General features: G+C 38.7%; 1 protein-coding gene and 1 long non-coding RNA gene across 3 annotated transcripts in view; one reads left to right on the forward strand and one right to left on the reverse strand.

The window, feature by feature from the left end:
* SCIN (scinderin) overlaps positions 1-7,002 on the forward strand; it is a 64,900-nt gene extending 57,898 nt beyond the window's left edge. For both annotated transcript variants that reach the window (XM_053979365.1, XM_053979355.1), the window contains 5 exons: positions 478-655; positions 1,139-1,260; positions 2,945-3,022; positions 4,290-4,350; positions 5,300-7,002. In XM_053979365.1, coding sequence (XP_053835340.1) covers positions 478-655; positions 1,139-1,260; positions 2,945-3,022; positions 4,290-4,350; positions 5,300-5,433 — 573 coding nt within the window. In that variant the 3' untranslated portion in view covers positions 5,434-7,002. The remainder of the gene's footprint in view (positions 1-477; positions 656-1,138; positions 1,261-2,944; positions 3,023-4,289; positions 4,351-5,299) is intronic.
* On the reverse strand, positions 9-20,365 carry LOC128808372 (uncharacterized). The gene is made up of 3 exons (XR_008437450.1): positions 20,278-20,365; positions 1,814-1,907; positions 9-207 (listed from the first exon to the last, which is right to left on the reverse strand). It is a non-coding gene; the product is annotated as an uncharacterized LOC128808372 (long non-coding RNA).
* Positions 20,366-21,844: the final 1,479 nt, after the last annotated feature.

Below are 21,844 nucleotides of genomic sequence, written 5' to 3' on the forward strand. Positions count from 1 at the left end.
AAGGTCACTTGCTAAGTAAAGCAGCCATTCCCAGTAAGACATGAGAGAGCTTCCATGAGCTTCTCTGACTAATCTTGTTGGGTAGTCATATCTGGTAGGAACACAGAACTCCAAATCCAATGCACTGTTCTATTTGATGAACCCATCCAATAAACCAAGGAGAATATGCTGTAGCTGGCTGGAATCAGTCTGCATCATTCAGAGGAACTGTAAGAATACACACAGTGGACAGTCAGTTGACAAAGAATAGACAAGAAATCAGCAACTCCTATGAGATGGTCTTTCCTATTGCAAACCTAAGTTTTGCCCTGCAAGTCAGTTCTCTGTCTTAAATCCTTCTCTAATTTGTATCAAAATAAAGCTAGGGAAGAACTGAAGACCAAAAGCATAGCAAATTAACATTTTATATAAACATGCAAAATAGTAATTATTTTATTTGAAGATTTGAAGAATAAAACAATTTCTTTTCTTATCTAGGTTGATGTTGATGCAGTGTCACTAAACTCTAATGATGTCTTTGTTCTGAAACTGCCAAACAACTCTGGCTACGCGTGGGTAGGAAAAGGAGCAAGTAAAGAAGAGGAACAAGGAGCTCAATACATTGCCACTGTTCTCAAATGCCAGACTGCTAAGATTAATGAAGGCCAGGAACCAGGTTCGTATGAGGCCACATGGCTGCTAATGGACAGCTGAGAATACACAGCACTGCATGGAGACAGTAGGTTTAGATTAGATATTGGGGAAAAAAATCTTTACTGTGAGGGTGGTGAGGCACTGGAACAGGTTGCCCAGAGAAGTGGTGGATGCCTCATCCGTGGAAGTGTTTAAGGAGGGGTTGGATGGAGCTCTGTGCAACCTGATATACTGAAAAATGTCCCCGCCCATGGCAGGGGCATTGGAACTAGATGATTTTTAAGGTCCCTTCCAACTCATGCCATCCTGTAATTCTGTGATTCTTCCTAGGTATGCAACTGATATTGGTATTTTGACAAACTGCAGGAAGTAGTGTAAGAAAAGGCATTAAGGCATTCATCTTTGAGACAGCAAAGAGATTGGGGATTTCTGAAACACTATCTAACAAGCTAAAACATCAAATGTTAAATCAGCTGGTGGATAAATTATATATTATGTATTTTAGAGGAATTCTGGAAAGCACTTGGAGGAAAAAAAAAATACCAGACTTCATCACAACTCTTGACAAAGGCTGAAGATCATCCCCCTCGCTTATATGGCTGTTCTAATAAAACAGGCAGATTTATTGTGAGTATATTATGGATACTTTGTTTAATTATATAGTTTCTGGTATGTTTTGACTTGGAAATCAGTGGTCATTAAATGAATTTTGGGATCTGGCTTAGTTAGCCAGGCTTAGCAAGAACTAGAGAGTGAACATTTGATGCTTTAAACTATCAAAATGTGATGGATGAACAGAGTAATTAATACTGCAGAAGTTTGCATCCAGAGCCTGCTCTATCCTGGAAACAGAGGCTTGCAGATGCAAAAAGATGAGGTATTTGCCCAGTCAAAAGCAATTTAATTCTTGCAGAGCATCACCAGATTGCTATCAATTTGCTGAGAAAGAGGAAGTTAGTGCCTTGCCCCTTACGTGTTTGACAGTGGTGGTGAGGAAAATAAATGCTGCTTGCCAAAAATCCGTAGCTGTCTGAAATTTGCCATAGAGATTTAAGATATGTAATTATGCCTTTAAGGTATTGGCCTGTGCTTAGGGAGGTAGGAAGCCCTACTTCCGTGGCAGAAATGCCCAGAGCTATGCACTGGGTATTAAGTCTGTGATTCAGGCTTAATTACTTACCGTATTCTGGAGGGCAATGCTGTGTCACCAGTTGGCAAGGGCACACTCATTTTTAGATAGGGGACATAGCTGGCAGTCTCCTTAAGGCACAGCCCTGTCATTTGGAGAGGGATAAAACAAACAGAATCCTTTAATAAGGACTTCAAAATCTTAGGAGAATAAGAAAGTGTATTCTTCTAACAAGCTTCTAAAATTCTTCTGGGAAATACAGTAATAGGAACCAAACTCTCTGCAGTAGTCTGCTGGGAGCTATGGATTTACTTTTTATTTTAAATTCCCTCCAAATTCTGTGAAATCACCTCTTTCCTATAGCCTTTCTCCAGTAACTGAATCACCACCATTAGAGGTCCCAGAAGAGGCAGGTGAGACCGCTCTGACCTTCTGGCCACCATAACACAGGGTGGGGAAAAGGAATGTCTTTTTCACCATCTGCTTATTGTCCCTTTGGCACTCCTACATGACCACACATATTCAAACCCTTGAAAATCCGTTAAAAGTAAGAACCATTAGCTACAGTATTATCTCTCCTTCTCATACAGAGTAATATTGAACTGCTTTCTATCTTTCTGCGTGTCCTTGGAAGAAGTAAGCAGTCTGCCTTTTCTTTGGGGACTAATCCTCAATGGCTTAGTCAACTATAATGTCCCATTGCCAAGTGACTGGGAAGCTTGGTTGGGTGCGTATTTCATCTCTGAGCTCACCCACTGCACACCAAAGCAGTTTCTTTTCCTAATTAATGAACATAAGCTGCATGAATGTATCAGCTTGGTTGGCTCAAGGTTCAAATTTCCCTGTCTCCTTCTTCTGGTAGACCTCAGTCCCAACTTAACAATAGTCAACAATTATAATGTAGATCTTTGCCTCTCCTGAGGATATCTTACCAATTCTGAAAAACTGAGAGCTGATTTTACAGGACATGCCATTATGTGATTTGTTTTGTTTCAGAGAAACACCCTTAATGCATTCAGCAAATCAGTTTAGGGTTTGATCCTTTAGGAGCCAAAAGAACTTCATCAGCCTCTGGTCTTAACATTATTAAAATAGGTTAGGTATTTGCAAAATTGTATGCCTTGATGAATCATTAAAAACAAACAAAAAAAAAAAGCCCTCAAAACATATTATCCTTTCTAGATTGAAGAGGTCCCAGGAGAATTCACTCAGGATGATTTGGCTGAAGATGATGTCATGTTGCTGGATGTTTGGGAGCAGGTGAGCTGTGTATCACTGCTTTTTGTGATAACAAGGATAATTTATTCTTAATCACTTAGTTCGTAAGATGGGAGGAACAATCACCTTGACAGAATAGAAGTTGGTTTGTTTCCTTTAAATTATACCAAAAGGAGCTACACTTTTTGAGCTATATGATGTACTGGTGTTCATACATGGCATTGAATTTCTAAGCATCTGAGACCACAGCAGGCACTTCTATTCAAAACAATGGAGGGTGCAAGAGTATAAGCCCCAGCAGTGTTCTGGAAAGGTTCTCAATAGTGTTCTTGACTTCATCACAAAAATGTATTAATTAAAAAACACAATTTCATTAAATGTATTTAGAATCCACTAAATCCTTGTAGCAGGAGCCACCTACAAAAAGTCCTAGTAGGGAAAGGGACCAACACTAGATAGACCCTTACAAAAATTTCTTCATACTAGAAAATGAATGGAGTGTGACAGAAATAATCTCCATCATTGCCCAGTTCACTGAAAACTGAAAATGTAGAGAGGTTTTTGAATGACAGGCAAACTCACTGCAGATTTAGAGAACACATCTGTTTCTCATAGAAATACATTCTCTCTACCCTTCCTCTCCTCTTGGAGAATCTTCTTCAGCCTAACCCTTAAGGAACAAAAGCCTGAGGTTTTTGGAAATAAGAGGGAATGTCCATGGTTCATATGAAAAGGAGTGATGGGGGGATGGTGGGGAAGAGCTGGATGGAAAGTAGTTGGGACATACGAACTCAGATAAGAAGTCTTGGGACATGTCGTTGGTTTCCAAGCAAATCCTGGAGAGAAAGAGAAAGGGGTGTGGGGAATTGCAGATCAAGGCTCTAGTTTTTGTGTTTTTCAATTGGCTATCTAGCAGTCACCCAGGGTAGCACATGTCACAGGGTACAAATGTTGATGTGTACACAGAGTTCAAACCAGAGACAGTATTACTACCTGCACCCAAAGAGCAATTTCCTTGTAAAAGTGTAAAAGATACCTATGGAAAAGGTAATTAGAGATCCTTTCATCAGACTGAATAAAGGTCTGGCCTTCCAGTGTCATAGAGAGCAGTGAAATTTTAGAGGGCATAACTATACTTTCTCACAAGGGAGAAAAAAACATCAGTTGTGGTTTGTGAGAGCTCTGTAGCTCTGATGTCTTTTAATAGCATATATTGTTTCTCCTAGAGGAATCCACTATTTTGTACTTTAACACATGTACACAACATCCTCATAACACCAGAGGAGTTATGTCTTTCCTCTGTTTGCAGGTTTTCGTCTGGATTGGGAAGGACGCTAATGAAACCGAGCGACAGGAATCTGTTAAATCAGGTAAATCAGATCAATTTGGCAGATATCTGAGTGAAGTAGCATCAATATTACTTAACTAAGAGGAAAATATGATGTAGAAGAAATCTAGTTATGTTTACAGTGTCTCAAAGTGTTGCTGAGCTTTTTAGGATTTAATACAGATAATGACTATTTTTAGCTTTAAATACGCTTTAAAACTCTGTAAGTTTATGAAGGATAAAATTAATCAAGATAGCATTATTGGGCTACAGAGCTTTTAAAATAATATGTAGGAGAGCCCTATGAAAAGAAACTGCACTGAAGAGAGAAGGAATTTAAAAGGAGGTCCCTACTTACCTGCACCCTCAATAATGTATCTAGAGAAAGGATTGCCAGCAAGTCCTTATAGTGCCATCCTTCACTCAGTTAAATTTGCAGGAGGAAATTCCAATTAGAGAAGAAACAGAACAAATCAAGACAACTTATGTGGCATGTACCTCCTTGAAAAATCATGTGTCATCCCTGGTGTGACTTAATATAGCTGATATATTCTGACAAAGTTCATGCTGAAAACCCTTGCATGTGCTTCCCTGGAGCAGCTGGGGTTACCTGGCTATGTTTCCATATGTATTGATGTCATGTTGAGATGTCAAGGGAAATTACACTTGCTGGCTTTTACATGGACAAAATGGGAACGAAGCTTGTGCATCCTTATAGCACCAGCAAATGCTTTCTTCTGTTTAAGAGCCAAAACCCAGCTGTATGGTAACAAACTGCTCAGAAAAGCAATCCCTCTGTTTTAACTTCATGGAAAATTCCTTCACTGCCAGCTGAGAAAAATCAGCCTTTACCTGACATCTCATTGCCTTTGAAGTAATTAACTGAATACTGTATCATAGCAGCCCTGTGTTCTTTTAATGGCTTTTAATGTATTTTTTATACCAAAGGAATTAACTAATCATTCCATGTTTTATTTCCTCTCTGTTTTTAGCCAAACGCTATATTGAAACAGATCCTTCTGGCAGAGATAAGGGAACCCCCATTGTAATTGTGAAGCAAGGGCATGAACCCCCCACATTCACAGGCTGGTTCCTGGCTTGGGACTCAAACAAATGGAAGAACTGATCTCTCCAAGGAAACTCCAGCTTCAAGCCAAAGAATGACCAGAGCCCAGCTACTTTCTAGTATTTTTAAGCATAAGCTTATGCAACAATATGATGCGTCTGTTGTTACACTTTCCTGAGAATTGATGTATTTCTGTGAATAACCTAGAAATTTTAGCACTGGAAAGGATAAATGATAATTGTAAACTGGCCAAATGGGGTGAGGGGGCCTCTTCTAGTAGTAAATACAGAAAGTGCTACCAATCTTTAATCTTAAAAGAAAGAAATACATTTTCTTTAATCTTCTGATTCTTTTAAAGAGAAGCTGTGGATCAATTTATTTTAATGTGCTGAAAGGGACCAAATTCCATCTTCACTTCAAAACTAATGCCACAGAAATTCCTTTAGATTAAGGTCAGGATAATACTGTGCTGAATTTGGCCTGACAGAGGAATAAAACTATCCATTGCAAGGAAAGGACTACATCTGATTTAATTACTAGGCCCATGTATTGCTACATTCATTGAAAATTTCAGATAATGTCTGATCCACAGTGGGAGTTGTGGCTCACAGGGGGCAAATAATGGATGGATATTTGGAGAAGGCTGTGCTTAACATGTTTGTTTACCCTGTTAATACACATATGTGTGGAGCTTTAGACTAAATACCATCAGAATATGAAATTGACAAAGGTTTTTTTGAGGGACTGTCTAGTGTATTGTAATGAATTCCTTTAAATTTATCTCTGAACCAGCTCCAGCTCCACCAGGTCTTTTTAACTAAAGCTCTTAAACACGTTGTAGTGCACTAGTGCTTTGAAGTGGAAGCAGAAGTAACAGCTTCGAAAACACATACTCTGCCTTAACCCAGATTGCTCTTAAGCCATACTTCACCTCAGTTGCCTTACTCAGCAGTACTCAGTTCTTCTTCAGCATGCAGACTGTTCACCTTGTCAGGTGCAGGATGTCTTTCTAATTTTATGTGCAGGTGTTAGACAAATATCAAGCATGTCAAAAGCAAGGAAACCCCTGGTTTTGGTAGCATTACTGGGAATTTGGAATGTGAGTATGCACCATAGAATATAGCCTTCTCTTTTCTCTCAGGCACACTTACTTGAGCTTTTTTTTTATTCTGGTGACTTTAAAAGTACATTTTCAAAGTGGCTGTTATTTGTAACTTAGCCAGAAAAAAAATCTACTTAAGGGCAGTGGGAAAACTTCTTCATATCTTTTGCACTCCTTTGATCACTTATCCAGTAATGCTTGTTTTAAACAACAGTTTGTACAGCTGTAAATCATACTGATGTGGCTTTTTAATGACAGCATTTCAGCAGTTTTATTATTTTTGTAAGTTAGGTTGGAAAGTGACATTTTAGACGTTTTTATATTTTTTTAACATGCTCGGGATCTAAAATCAGGGTAATGCAAAAGAGTGAATTTAGCCTAAACTCATAATATCAATGACAAAAGAATTGTGAAGCTAAGAGATTAATTATAGGAGTTTGCTTTAAACATTTCTTTAAATGTCTGCTAATATAGCTGGGCTGTATCTGAATGTGATTTCATTCAAAATAAAGTTACAAAAAACAGTATTCTGTATGCCAAACTGATCTTCCTTTCTCTGACATATTGTAGGGCAGTGCTTCCACTGGCATCTATCAAGATTTCCTGAAAACCTAAGTAGGTACCTTCCTTTTAGATGGACAGTGCAGTGAGAAGTTACTTGTTTTGACTTTGGTGCCATTTTACCCAATGAAAGCTTAATTCTTCTCAGCAACTTGACCATTACAAACCTAAACGAAAATCAAAGAACTGGGTGGTTATTAGGTTTTTACTTTCATCTTTAAGAAAAAACACCATTGTTGTTAATCTAACTCTCTGGTTTTATAACTTTTTGCTTGCAAAAATTATTGAGTACAGAAATAACTACTTTATAAAATAGGAGGAAATAGGTTTATGTTTGTTTTTAAAGGATACATCTTGCTTCTTATTTGTGAGAGTAGATACGATGTCCTTCTCCTGCTGGAAGGAGCACAAAGACCTTTTCAATGCCTCAGCCACTGAGCAGCCTGTAATTATCTGATTGTCACGTTCAACATATACATATGATTATTCTCATTTTTAAAAAATAACAGTTATAGTAGCTTCTGAACCAAGGATTAGACAAGATTTGTCCTTCTTGTACATAAACATCTCCTGGGACACTGAGGGCTCTGAACTGGCACAGTCTGCCAGCATATTCTCCAGCACTGTGAAAGCCTCTTTTCAGTTCCCTCACACAAGACAGAGGAGCTTTTGTGGTCTCCTGGCCTGGGCTTTTGAGTTTGTAATACATTGTTCTGGTGTGTTGATTGCTGATGTTGAGAAGGGCATTGAGAGCTCATAAGGGAACAGTGTTCTCCATTGGGCTTTAAGCACAACAGCTGCTAGCAACATTGTTCTTGGGTTTGCTTGCCAGTGAGGAAGTTTATTTTTCATAATATATGTGCAGTACACACAAAGATGTATTTATTTCCCTCAAGAAGAAGAGAATGAGGGAGGACAAGACAGGATGGACTAAGTGCTTGGAAATGTTAAAGATTAAGCTGTTTTCAAGAAAATATTTAAGCACCTAACTTTATGAATACACATATCAAACTATCTGCCTTGTTTTCATAATAGAAAAAATTTTGCAGATCTGTATACAGTCAAGTTCAGTCAAGAATAAATTATGTCTTCCAGTATTATCACACAGTAATAGTATGTTCACTCTACTTTCAGTGGCAAAATTAGACCCTGATTTAGGAGTTTCATTATGCTACTACCAAACAGAAAGCATTCACGTTCTATTGGTTGTAAACAGCATCATTTTTCATCTTTGTTTCATTGCAACAGAAAGGTGTTAGGAATCCTTAGAACTATCCGGACATTATAGTACTATGTAGTATTTATATTACATAAAATACCATAGAGTATAACTACAGATTGTGCACAGGACAGGAGTCAGCTTCTGGAATCATTGCTCTAAATACCCATTTTGACCATAGGGGTATATAGAATTAGATCTGCTGTAAATTATTATGTTAAATGCAGCTAAATTCAATTGAATGGTTTGATTTCTTGCCAGTGCAGACTCACACAGTGAGTCTGGTGATGGGAGGTGGTAGACAGTAGGATTTATGGTACTCTCTCTCACAGGAGAACTGAGGAATCATACAGAAAATGTTTTGCTCACTAGACTATAGCAGGAGATGCTGTCAGACATCTTTAGACATCTTTAGAAATGTTCTACAGGAACACTTCTTGTTATGAATCTTGTAATCTTGTAGTCTTCATTTTTACTGAATGTAAAAGAATTAAAAAGAAAAAAAATGGCTAAGAAAAAACAAAGCTATTATTTTCAATGGACTGAAATACTTCTTCAGAGTTGACTTCTCTATAGGAAAGCTTCAGAAAAAACCTTCAAACTTTGCTTTAGGATACAACTGCTTCAGTAGCATCTCACTGAAGTTCTGCTTTTCTGGCTTAATTGAGCCAAATGCAAGTATATAAGCCAAAAAATTATTACCTAATAAAATCAGAGCTAGATAATACTTTGCTGTGCTGACTCTACAAATCCTTGCATTTTCTTTTTTAAAGACAGTAATTTTGTCTTTAGATAAAGAAATAGTACGCTTTTCCCTTCTTACGGCAAGGAGTTCTGATGCTAAAATCAAAGGAACTTCTGAAAACACAATCAGATCTTTAATCTACTACATGTCTTTAGTGCCCAGTTACATCCTCTCTTGACTGGCATAAAGTTACTTTTACCTTCTCTTCCTATTATCCCATTACCTTGTGCTAAAAATGAATATACTACACTCACTTCAATTAAAGCTTCCAAGGTGCAAGGAGAAGGGCTGACCAATGGGAACTGGAAGGCCCACCATGGCATAACATTAACAGGTGATTATTTTGGCCCTTCTCCCTCTGCTTGTCATTTTATTCTTGATATTAAAGCATATTTGCATTTCAGAGGAAAAAAAATTGTCCCTACAGAACAGAATATGTAAGCTGATTTTTTTTTTTTAATAATAGCAGACAGAGTTATTCCAGGGGAGAAAGTCGAAGGTGAAACAGTCTGTATCAGGCTTCTTCCTAAACACATTCACATTTCCACCCTGTGAGTGTTCTCTCCTCAAACGGTTGTTAAGAGTGTACTGAGAACCACAACACTGTACATTTTATGACCACATTTAATCAGCCAGCAGTGAAATTTGGGCCTCTGTGCACATGAAATGAAAGCATCCAGTGAAATGAAAGCATCCAGTGAAAGCATTGATTTTTATTGTTTGTTAGACTGCAGATCATTGCCTCAAAAATTAGCTGCATGGAGGCAAGCAGGGGAGACTGGAACAATCTGAACAGTATCCCACTGAAAGGCCCAGAGGGCATGCAGCAACAATGCTTTGATTACTTTAAAAAAGCCTCTTAACAGTGCTGTAAGACACAGTTCTCCTTGCTGCTCTTCAACAGATATCACAGAGGTGACTCAGGGTGATTTCCCAGCATTTGGCAATACTAACATCAAGGCTGGATGCAATTAGATTATTTTAGTATCACTTGTCCAACAGTTCACCGTGCTTTTTGTTGCCTGATACCCTTGCTACAGAACAAGCAGCTGCAGAAACAATTGTGATTAAAACAGACCACTGATTGGAAGATTACAGATTTTCCTCGAGGCTTAGATTTTCAGAGGCATCTCAGAAGGGTCACAGGTTTCCTGTAGTGGGCCTTGCAGCACATCAGAGTCCCCATTTAACCAGATGAGAGGGCTGCAGATATCTCTAATGGCACGAACGATTGCTGATTGCAAAGATTCCCAACACTAAGCAGCTACTCTCCTACTATACTTAGGTAAGAAGTGGCAGTGAATGTCCTACCATCAAGAACAGGCAAGAAGCCCACTCTAACAATCCCCTACTCTCTTTTTGTATAGGCCCAGGCAGCCTTCTGTTGCCAGACTGTCCCATCCTAGCATTTGTAGATGCACTTCAGCATCCAAATAATCCCATGTGTGAATTCCCAAAGCTCAAAGTGACCTTTTTTTAAGATTGTGTGAGGAAAGGTGATGAAAATTTGTCTTATATTCAAAGTAGCAAACAGGGATTCTGGTACCTGTGTTTTCTGTTGCCTGTGTGAAGTGAATCACTGAATTCACTGTCCTATTCTCTGCCTATTAAATGAGGATTTCCTCAATCCTTTCCCTGTTTATTTAAGCTGCTCTGTCTCTTACCGTGTGTTCGTACAATGCTTGACCTAGTCAAGTCACTTCTCAACACTGTCATCTTGTAGGTGCTGCTCATAATCCAGACAGCTGCCCGGGTTATTGGTGGCAGACTGCACAGACCTGCTTAGAGCAGGATTAGACAAGATGAGTGCAATGCCTCAGAGACCTGCTGAAGAACGGCTGCAGTTCCTCCAGCTGTGGCATTAGGGCAGCAGAGGAAGGGCCGAGGCTCAGCTGAGAAGTAAAGTTTTTATGTTATAACACAATATAGGCTAAAATAGATCTCTCACCCTCGCCTGTTCAGCCTTGACACTCCATTAAAGCTGCATATGGGTGTATCTGCATCAGGTTCATAAAAATTCCTCTCCAGACTGGGAGCAACTTCTCTAGGGATTGTAAGTATGAAGCAAAGACAAGGCTCTGCCGCGTTTACAAAGAAATAGCAAAATCCTCAGGTGCTTCTTTACTTCAACTTAAAGAATGAAAAGATTTGCTTTTAAAAGGGGTGGCGTCTTGTCTGATCTCCCATGCCCTGAAACTTTTTTGCTGCTGTTGTTAAAACATGAGGCCTCTCTGCAGTATAGCTCATTTTGTTTCTGGCAAGTGGTGTTTTGTGGTTGATTTAAGGACTGTGAGTGCTGATAATGTACTGGATCTTTCTTTCATTATTACGGAATTATACTGGGTAACAGACATGGCTTCAATCCAGAGACTGAGCATGATGAGTCCTGTCCACAGTCAAGGGCATGAACCGAGAGAAACAAAAAGTGCTCACCGACTACAGATGGAGGGATGAAGATTACCAAATTTCTTTTTCATTTTGAAGCTTTGGTTTTGCATTTAAATGTTGTCCCCATTCTTCAACAAATGTCTGCTGGCCGCTACTATTGGTTTCACAGAATTTCATCACTCTGGCCCAGTGAAAGCTTGGACTTAGGGCCTCTGTGGTGACTGCTGATGGCTATTGTTTTATCTCAAGTCTGACTTAACCACAGGTCTGAAAAACACAGAAACACATATATGCTTTATGTGCCAGACTACTGTGCCTTCAATCAATCCTCAGCAAGGACTCAAAGATGAATGATTTGCAGGGAGTGCAGTGATGCCAACTTGAAAATCCCTGTATCTACAGTTGTGCTGAGATGAAAGACTGTGCAGATATCGGTGTCCCTAAGCAGAAGGGCAGGGTTTTTTAAAGTGACCCTCAGCAGGCAGAATCTCTCAGATTTAGTAACAGGCTTTCACAGAATGACCTATGGCTTCAGAGGCATTCCATCAGTAAACCTGGAGGAAGGGATATAACCATTTAGAACCTCTTTAAAGCTTTCTCATGCTTCCTCTGAAGATTCAGTTTTGGGTTGCATCTACTCATGTGCTGAATGTATCATATATTTATCTGAAATACAAAATCTTCCAAGCATGAAGACTTCCTTAAATAGAGTCTTTCTGTTTACAGTATGTCCATGCTTATTTTTTCCTTACATAAGGAGGTATTATTTGTTTGGTTTTTCTTTTCGAGTGGTAGAGAAGCCTTGAATAAAATAATTCAATTAGAAAAAAAATTGATTATGTTCATAGTATCCCACTGCTGCTTCTGCTCTCTAGAGTCCTGCCTGGACTCTTAATCTTCTATGATCAGTCCTGGTAGAGGTGAAGAGGAAGGCTTCAGAGAGATGAAAACTGCAGAGTTTACCCTTGCAACACTTCAACTACCGCCTCTTGAAGTATTGCCTCCATTCACTGGAGTACAGTTAAAATCTCAGCTAAACAATCAGTTCCTCCACAAGTTTGTTTATTTGCCTTCCTTACTTTGTTTAAAGCTTGCTATATTCTGATAAAATGCTATGATGTCAACAAAAGGCTTAAAAAAGTATCCATTTAAAAATTAGTATTTTGGCAGGGTTTTATGCGAGTTTACAATTCTAGTGGCAGAAGCTGTGCTAAATTCTCTGAAAGTCTTCTCTTTTTCAATATTATGGAATTGGAATGTATGAGGTGGTTTGTTTGAATCATATTCCCTGGGAGAGGCAAGCAAAAACGATTTTGCAGGGACAGGTTTTATAAGGTCTTCAAAGTGAGTTTACTGTTGTTTCCCTCCAAGAATTGAAACCTAGGAAGTGAAAGAAAGCTTTCTGCCTAGCACCCCCATGATTAGCTTTCAAATCAATTTTCAAGTGACTTAGCTTTTAACATTTAGCAAGCAGTAGGCCTAATCTTGCATTCACTGAAGTAATTTTGAGATTTACTGTTAACTTAAAAAGAAGACATGGTGAGCTGATAAGATTTTAAAAATCTAGACTACAGCTGAGCAAGGAGATGAAATTACTCCTCCCCACCCACACAGTGTTTGTCTTCCCTGAAACCTTATTCTTTCATCATCCTTTCTTTGGTTTGTTTCTTCTTCCCTTTTTCATCTAATCATAAAAATACAAACCTGGGAGCTCCATAGGATGAGGGCTGGTTTTCCTTTTGATATAGAACACTGTAATGGGCTCAGATTTCGCATTGAAACTCTTATGTATTGTAACTGAGAAGAAGAATTATATATATTTTTTTTAATTTGGCTTAAGTTTTAGAAACTGCAGCAAATATCCAGTGTTTAAGTATAAGATCCCCATCATTTCTCAATGGAAGAGACTGAAACCTTCACACCACACTTCAGGCTAGCTGGTGAAACTATCCATGGCCCTGGGGGGAAAGAGATACATTGGAGGCACTGAATCTCTGTAGTTCTTATCACTGGCAGCCAAACAACTCTGTTTGGGCTTGAGAAAAATCCAGTCTAGAATGCTTAGCTCTCATTCATATTCTGCTGACTGAAGTTTACTTTTCATACCAGAAATCAAAGCAAAGGAGTATTTACTCTTTCCATTCCCTCCTGGAAAGTTGATTTTTAACACCCTCTTGCTTCAAAACAAAATTTAATATATAGGTGAAAATCCAAACACGCACAGGGACTGGATGCAGTTGCCACACAGCTGGCAAAGCTGTAGGAGCTGCTTTATCAGGGTTTGCACGTACTACACTTGGGAGTGCTGTTGTGTTGGAATAGGGGCAAACACGGGTAAGTCTTAGCTCCAAACTCCTAGTGCCTGGGAAGTCTCCAAATGAAAAGCCACTCAGAAATATGACCTTCTTTGCAAGCAAAGAATTGTGTCATATAGAATTTTGAGTGCAAAATTTTGTTTTATTTTGCTGGGCCATATTAAGTATTTCACTGTGCACTTCAGATGCCTGTTGACTAAAAAGATAGGTTAAACATCCAGCCAGTGACACAGTTTTTGAAAACTCACAAATGCCTCACAACTATAGAGCTAAAATGAAGTGCCTGGGAAAGACGTCTGGTAGAAAGGGAAGCAAGCACTGCAGAGAATGAGACCAGTGTATTGCACAGATGCTCAGTAGGCTTTACCACTCTTCTGTGGTTTAAAAAGACCAAGTTAATTTATCTGTTAAAGCATGTATTCGTTGTTTTTCTTCAGAAACAGTGTTAATTACTTACCTCTTTAAAGATATTACTACATATATTTGAGCTCAGTTATCGGACTAAAATTAATAATAAATAGTCTCATTCTTTAAAAAAAAAATAAACCCCTCCCCTCTATCTAGGGAGCCAGCAGGTCTCTCTTTTCATTCATCTAAGAAAGAGATGCTTTCAGAAAGCCAGAGAGTAGTTATATTCCATACTATTTGTTCTGTATGTGACCAGGAGTTATAAGCAGCACTCACAAACTCCTATTAATAGGAGCACTGATAAACTACCAAACAGCGGTTGGAGAACATCAAACAAATTGTTTGGGTCCATTTCATTGTCTCAGTGGGTACTTCTCTTAGCTGTTGCCTCTGAGCACCAGGCTCAAGGAGCTATGACATTATCACTGTACTACCTACATTATTATACACTAAAGCAGAGACTTTAGATTTTTCACAGCCCTCCTAGGAGCTTAGGCATATCTCCCATAAAATTTTATTTCCATACAGTGCAATCTCTGTGAAATCTGTTTCTATTGCTGCTGTGCCTTTTTAGGAGAGATGAGCAACTGAATTTCCTCTTCAAGTTGTGCACTTAACTTGATTTACACAAAGTTATTACAGATCAACAGCCTGCTCGTTCTCACAGTGAAAACCCTATATATTGGATGGGCATCACCTCTCAGTTGTTGCCAAAAATGGTGGGAACACATCCAAGACCCAGCTGTGCACACCACACAGGGACAAGCTCCCTGCTCCAACCAGCCACAGAACAGGCCAGTCCCTGCAAATTAGTGGAGCTTCAGTGCTTTGTCTTTTCTGACTGTCTTTGAAATGCTCTCATGGCAGGTTTCAGTGCACTATATTTGTCATTTAAGCATTTCATTAACCATATGCTAACTCTGACTCTGTGGACTGAGTGCTGTGTGCTTCTTCCTGTCCTGGTACTTCATTTTGGATATATGCAGCACCTGAAGAACATAGCTTTGAAATAAGTAACTGTTGTAAGCAGATGGATTGTTAGGAAAGAACTGGCTTAAATTAATGTTTCATCCTATAAACACTTAGTCAGAAGCTTCAGTCAGAACTTGTAACTTTTTTTTCCACTACAGTAAATCAACTGAGATATAAATTTATCAAAGAAAAGCCTTCTTTGTTCTGATGTCCAAGGTCTGTTTGTTTTTTTCCTATCTATCACAATTCCAGCAAATGTCAGCAGCTTTATACATGTTAAATAGTTATACAATATTTATAAAGTTCTTTAGAAAAGAAAAATATTTAATAGCTGGTTTTTTTTCCTTCATTGTTACTCTGTGCTAGCAATATTTCAAACAGCAGTAGTTATACTACCAACATTTCCATTATTATTCTGGAGCTGGGAAAATACCTTCACATATTAAATCTGTCTATACAGGGGAAAAATAAAATATGCTGTTCTTATATTTGTAATTGTAATACTTTTACTGTGCTTGCAAGCTGCTCCCATCATATTAAAGCATTATATTTAAAAACTCTGCAACCCTTTTCAAAGGAAGCAATGTGAGAAGATTGCAGCTGATACTGAAATCTCAGCTTGATAGAATTTTAAACTGTTCAGAATTACTCTGGCATAGAAAAAAACCAAACAAACGAAACAAAACAACTCCAAAAACAACCCTAAAGTGCCCATAGCTTTTCTGGGGGAAAAAATACTGGGGAATAAAAAAGATATTGGAAGCCATTCTCTTAATTGGCAAGATTTTCAATGTAGCATTGAGTCATTGAGTTAGCACTACATTCTCAGCAAAAGAGTGTGACTAAAGTCACTAGTTCCAGAGGGGGAAAAAACCCCATAAAAGCAAAAGCGCTGTCAGAAACTAGGGGTAGGAGGTGGAGAACCTATTGCTGAGGTGAATGTAAGTCTTTGATCAGTATACAGCCATTGAAGAAAACATGCAAACCAAAGTTTGCTCCTGTATATTATCACACATTGAACACTGGAATTGCTCATGCTGAAATCTTCCCTTACATAATGAAGGATTAAAGTAGGAGGTATTCTGTCCATTTATTAAATAAACATATTTGCTGGGGTTTTTCTAGCACCAGCTTCTTAGTGAAGTAGGGGTGGAAACCAGGGGGTGCTGTAAAAAATAAAAAGCTTTTTTCTACTCTTTAAAACTACCCCATAATAAGTCCTATGTCCAGGTTTGGATTTTGTGACTGAAAACTTTGTATCATATGAAGAGGGGATCTATGTTAAACCCTTATTAATTACACTCTGCTATTAAATGAACACTAAGTGCAGCTGAGAGTTTTGTGATACAAGTCCTCAACGCAAAGAGGCTGTTGGGGACAACACTTCTGCTGTCCCACCCTATCACAGAAGGTGCATTTCTCATACAACTACATGTACACAAAGTGGTCAGGCTGTTCCCTGTGTTCCACAAACATAGAGTCACCACCATTACAGCCATCCCATCAGAGGATGAAACAACCAAATTTCATGGAGCTTGGAAGGCAGAGGTTAAAACTTCAGTTACCCTGAGCCAACACTTGCTGAGTGTGACTAAGAACATTTAGGAGTTAGTACAGCTTTCTTTCAGCTAACACATCTGAAATAGAACTGAAGATGCAACAAACTCTGTCAGTATCAGAGGAGGCTCTTTGTTTGTTAGCCTGCTATGTGGTATTATGTTTATTTATGAAAATGAAAGTAGCAAAACATAGATGTTAGACTTCACGTGAAGGTATGTATGAAATGACAGTAAGTTTAATTAACCGGTCTACACACAGCAACTCCATCTCCTACTGCTCTAAGCTTATTTATTGTGAGGAAATAAATTAGATTTTCTACCACCAACTACTTTTTAATAATCAAAGGAAAGTAATTCATGCAGCATGTAAGTTATCATAAAAGAATCCAGCAGACATAGCAAATATGATTAAAGGCTTCTTTGTGCAAAACATTTTGTACATCAATTTAAGAGATAGTCTTAAGAGCAAAACCTCATGTGTTGCAATTCATCAGCTATTTCATTCTTAGTGGTCATATTCAAGGGGGTTCTTAAAATTCATAGTGAAACTGCTGTAATATTTTATGAACCATGTAACAACTCAAAGCAATACTTTCAGAACTGTGTAACAATTCAAAGCAGTACTTTTTTAGTTCTGAGATCTAGGCTATAGTTGAAGAGAAGCAACTTCAGTTTTTGACTGTACAACCGAACTACAGCTGGTTACTGTAATAATAAACATTATTGCTATTACACAAACATTAATAAATATTACCCCAGCCTAGATCTGCCATGTCATTGTACTGAAATGCAACTGATTTTCTCTTTCATACACATTGAGAAATCTGCTTGATTTCCACACAGAGCAGCAATAACTGGTGGTGTGAGGTTGCTAACACACCTCTCTCATGAAGATGGGGGGTTGGGATCCCATCGCTATAGGCCAGCTACTTGTGTTTGACAGTGCATAGTCCTTGCAATAATTCCATTCTTCTTAGGACTTCATTCCTTTGTGTTTGACAATTAATTCAGCTCTGTGATGCAGCTGGTTCCTTCCTATCCCTCCTTCAGCATTTGCTCATATTTGCTCCCACTGTTCTTTAGTTCTGGCCATATCCCTCTGCATCTGGAGTACATGGCATCAGGATCATTTGTCTGATGTTTCATTTTTCATTTTATTTGAATCAAATTTGCTACGCACAATATGTGGTGCTATTGAAAAATGACTCTAAGGTGATTAGCTATTGAACTATTATAGGATAATAAATGCCATTACTTGTTCTCCAGAATGAAGATATTTAATGAAAACAAAAGGAATATTGTGCATATCTGGAAATTCAAGCCCACTATCTTTTCTTTGGAAGGAATTTCTCATCTGCTGCATCACTAGATGTGGTTGTATAACAACAGTCATACCTACCTGAGTGGAATTTAACTTTAAAATGACCAGCACTAATGAAAGCTCTGATTTAATGTCCTGCTACAGTGAACCTCTCATGAACTGCTAGATTTAATTTCCATGAATTGCTATTTCCATATGAAAGATGATTTATTGTGAAGAATACACACAACCTTGCAAGTAGATGTTTGATGATCCTTTGCATTTTTATTATCTCGGCACTGTGAGACAGCTCCTGCAGTGAAGGAGGTGATATGTATTAAAAGGTAACCTAAGTCTCTGCTGGGTAGTAATATTAAAATTTCCAAGAATCTTATCTTTCCACTGTAAGCCAATTCTTTCTTGGCAACACTTCAACCAATTTCATGGTCCATATCCCTAATAAGGACTATCTAAGTTTCTCAGAAGCAGTTAATAATTGCACCATTGGAAGCCTGGCCCCCTCAAACTGCCCTGAACCAAAATTATCCCCAGGCCATTAAGGAATTAAAAGAAAAAAAAAAAAAAAAAGAAAAAAAAAAACCAAACAAAACCAAAACCAAAACAAACAAACAAAAAAAAACCACCAACAAAAAAAAAAAAAACAAAAAAAAAAACAACAAAAAAAAACAAAAAAAAAAAAAAAACCAAAACAAAACAACAAAAAAACCACCCAAACTACTTTATCATAGTGAAGAAGCTGCATGTTATGCAGGTACTGCTTCTTTCTTGAAACACAGTGATTTGTCCCTGGCCCTGCCCTCTTCTATGTGGAAAATATTTATAGTATATATATAAGAAACCTATGTAGAAAGTAATATATTACAATTTACACTGGTACACTGTATAAACAGGAAAAAGGGAGAAGGTTTTTAGCCCATAGAAGCTGAAGCTGCAGTTGTTTTCAGAAGCTAAGGAATGCTGAGCCAGAAAGAACTCAGATCTGTAGAGACTGGATAGGAAATGGGGAAAGTATCAGTATGTGAAATTACCCCAACACAGAAATTAGGCACCTTCTTATTTTGCATTAAAAATTCTGCATGTGGCTTGAGCCTTTCACCATTGTTTCCTCTTACATGTATCTTGAAGTTTTCAGCTGTCATCTAAGAACAGCCCACTCCTCCCATTTAGCTACACACTTGAAAAGTGTGAAAGGTGTTCTTTCTGTACACCTCCTTCATTCAAGACTTCTACAGGATAATCAGAGCCTTGCTTTACCCTTACCTTCAATTATCAGAGGCTGAATGTGTCAACTCTTATACACTCCCACTAATTTAGATACCATTACTCCATAACACCTGCCCAGTCTGCTCGTTTGACTTCTAAAGCAGCATGAAGTGTATGGGAGGAGCTGATCCACTTGGATTGTTATTTAATAGCTGTTTTGCAGAAGTGCCTACAGGCATTAATTAAGATCAAGGTGCAAAGAAGACTTACAGTGAAAAATAGTCTCAGCCCCAGAGAGATCATAATTCACTTCATAGCAAGTTACAACAGGTAAACATGATAAATTAACTGTAGGGAGTGTCCAAGTATTTTCTGGAGAGCACAGATTATTTCCATGTATATATTTACAAATACAGGTATGCTCATGTTGTTGGCTATATTAATTTCTGTCTAATCTTAAAATGACATCCCTGATGTCATAAAACTCTTTTTCCAAGATTTATGAGATTCCTTCTCCACCTACTGTGTTGGATATACTATACATTAGAAAAAAAAAAAAAAAATCAGTTATTTATCCCTCCCTTTTCAATAAAATATTATGTATTGGCTGCTTTTCAGCAGAACAAGACATAAAAACAAGCCTTATGCATCTTATGTTTAAAATCAAAATACCTTCCACGAGGGTATGAGCTAGCCAAGATCCATTCTCATGGAGTTTAATTTTAAAATGTATTATTAGGAAGCTGTGTTAAAGTTTGAACAGATCTTGTTAACAATCAGACATGAAGGTTTAGGAGACCGTAATATCTAATAGGCTTATTTTTCCATTAAAAATTTGGGATAGTTAATTTTGTAGGTGGAGATAAAGGTCACTTTGATATATTTCAGCTTGTCAAGCTTTATGAATAAAAACCACCTTGTTTTTGGAGGTATTTTTACCTCCAAATACCAGTTTGGTTTCCGCCCAAATCTGAATTACTGAAAACCATCCATTAAATAATTAAGGCCCACTTTTCCTGTCACTATAGATGCTTCCTATTAAATTGTATGCAATGCAGTTCTTTATGTTATGCAAAAGTACTGTAAAATACTGCCAAATCAAAAACCTTACCAGCAGGCCTTAGGGGTAGTAACTTACAGCTCCTTTCCATAGATGTAAAATCACCTTCCTATACAAACCAGCCACTTCCTCCAAAAAGAATCAGCTGCAAGATCAGGATGCAAATAATGAACAAAGATAAATGCAGTGAAATATTAATCTCAGATGTAAGCAAATTAGAATTTTGCTATTTTTAGTTGGACTAGAATGGGTATCTTAACACTTTAGTAACATGAAACACTGCCTACAGCACATGATGGATTTTTTTTTTTTTGCTATTATATGTCCCTTTACTATTAATTTATTTCTCTTTTACGTAAAATTATCTGTGATTTAAAATATGGACTACAATGCTTTCAAAGGGAAAAAAAAAGAAATATGATTGTCTGAATATTCTTGTAAATTAACGCTTTTCAGCAGCCACATCAAGAAATCTTAAAGTCCTCTAGACAAAAAGGCAAGACTAATATTGAAAATGACACTTCTCTTTTACTGAAGCCCAGCTGGTCAAAGATTTGGGTGGCTGCCCAGAGAAGCTGTGGATGCCCCATCCCTGGAAGTGTTCAAGGCCAGGTTGGATGGAGCTCTGAGCCACCTGGTCTAATGAAATGCATCCCTGCCCACAGCAGTGGGACTGTAACTAGATTATCTTTAAAGGCCTTTCCCACCCAAACCATTCTATGATTATGATACTGAGTACAGAAAAATACGCACTTGGACAGGTAGCACAACAGCTTTAGCTAACAGTTAAACATATGCTTTTATCATAAAGACTGATTTATTAAATTTTTACCTAGGGACTATAGATGAAGATTTTGGTAGCATGCTCTGCTCTGTTCCTTCTGTGTGCTATTTTACACTGGCCCAGGGTACATCCGACACGGGCTAAACTGCATGTAAACTGCAGTGACAAAAGTGCTAAGTGAACAGAGCAGTGGGAAGGAACAGAACCATGGTACGGCAGCAAGAACTGAGACAAAATACTCCTCCAGGCCTCCTCTAACACCTGTATGCCCTGGAAACAGTAAATGTGTTATCGGACACATTGACTGCCGTTATTAGTTCTGGGAAACATTTCACTGCTCAAATCAGCCTGAGATATGAAAATGCAGGATTACTTAACATATCTGTGTGCTGTGGGAAACATCTCTTGCAACCTAGCCAGGTACCACTGCGTGTTCACTCAGACCCGGGCACTGCTGCCATCCCTGTGCGCCAAGCGTCCATCAGAACGGTGTCATTCACTACGTTATTCCCGGCCCCTCCCGGTCTCTGTCTCCGGTTTCGCGGGGACAGGCCAAAGGCACATACAGCACGTACATCGAGAGCACAGAGCCGGCGCACTTTTATTTCAGAAGCAGCTCCGAGCCCGCCCGTGCCGAGGGCGCTCCCGGGGCCCTGAGCGGCACGGCCCGCGCGCTCCCGGCAGCGGCGCAGGTGCGCGGGGAGGCACCGACCGGGGCCGGCAGGGGGCGCGCTAGAGTGACAGCACCAACACCGAATGAGCGCGCCCTCTGCCGGAGAGGGGGCGGGGCACCGCAGAGCCAGCCCCCCAGGGGGCGGGGCCGCGATGGAGTGA

This window comes from Vidua macroura, chromosome 1, assembly GCF_024509145.1.
Source record: "Vidua macroura isolate BioBank_ID:100142 chromosome 1, ASM2450914v1, whole genome shotgun sequence".
Lineage (NCBI taxonomy): Eukaryota > Metazoa > Chordata > Aves > Passeriformes > Viduidae > Vidua > Vidua macroura.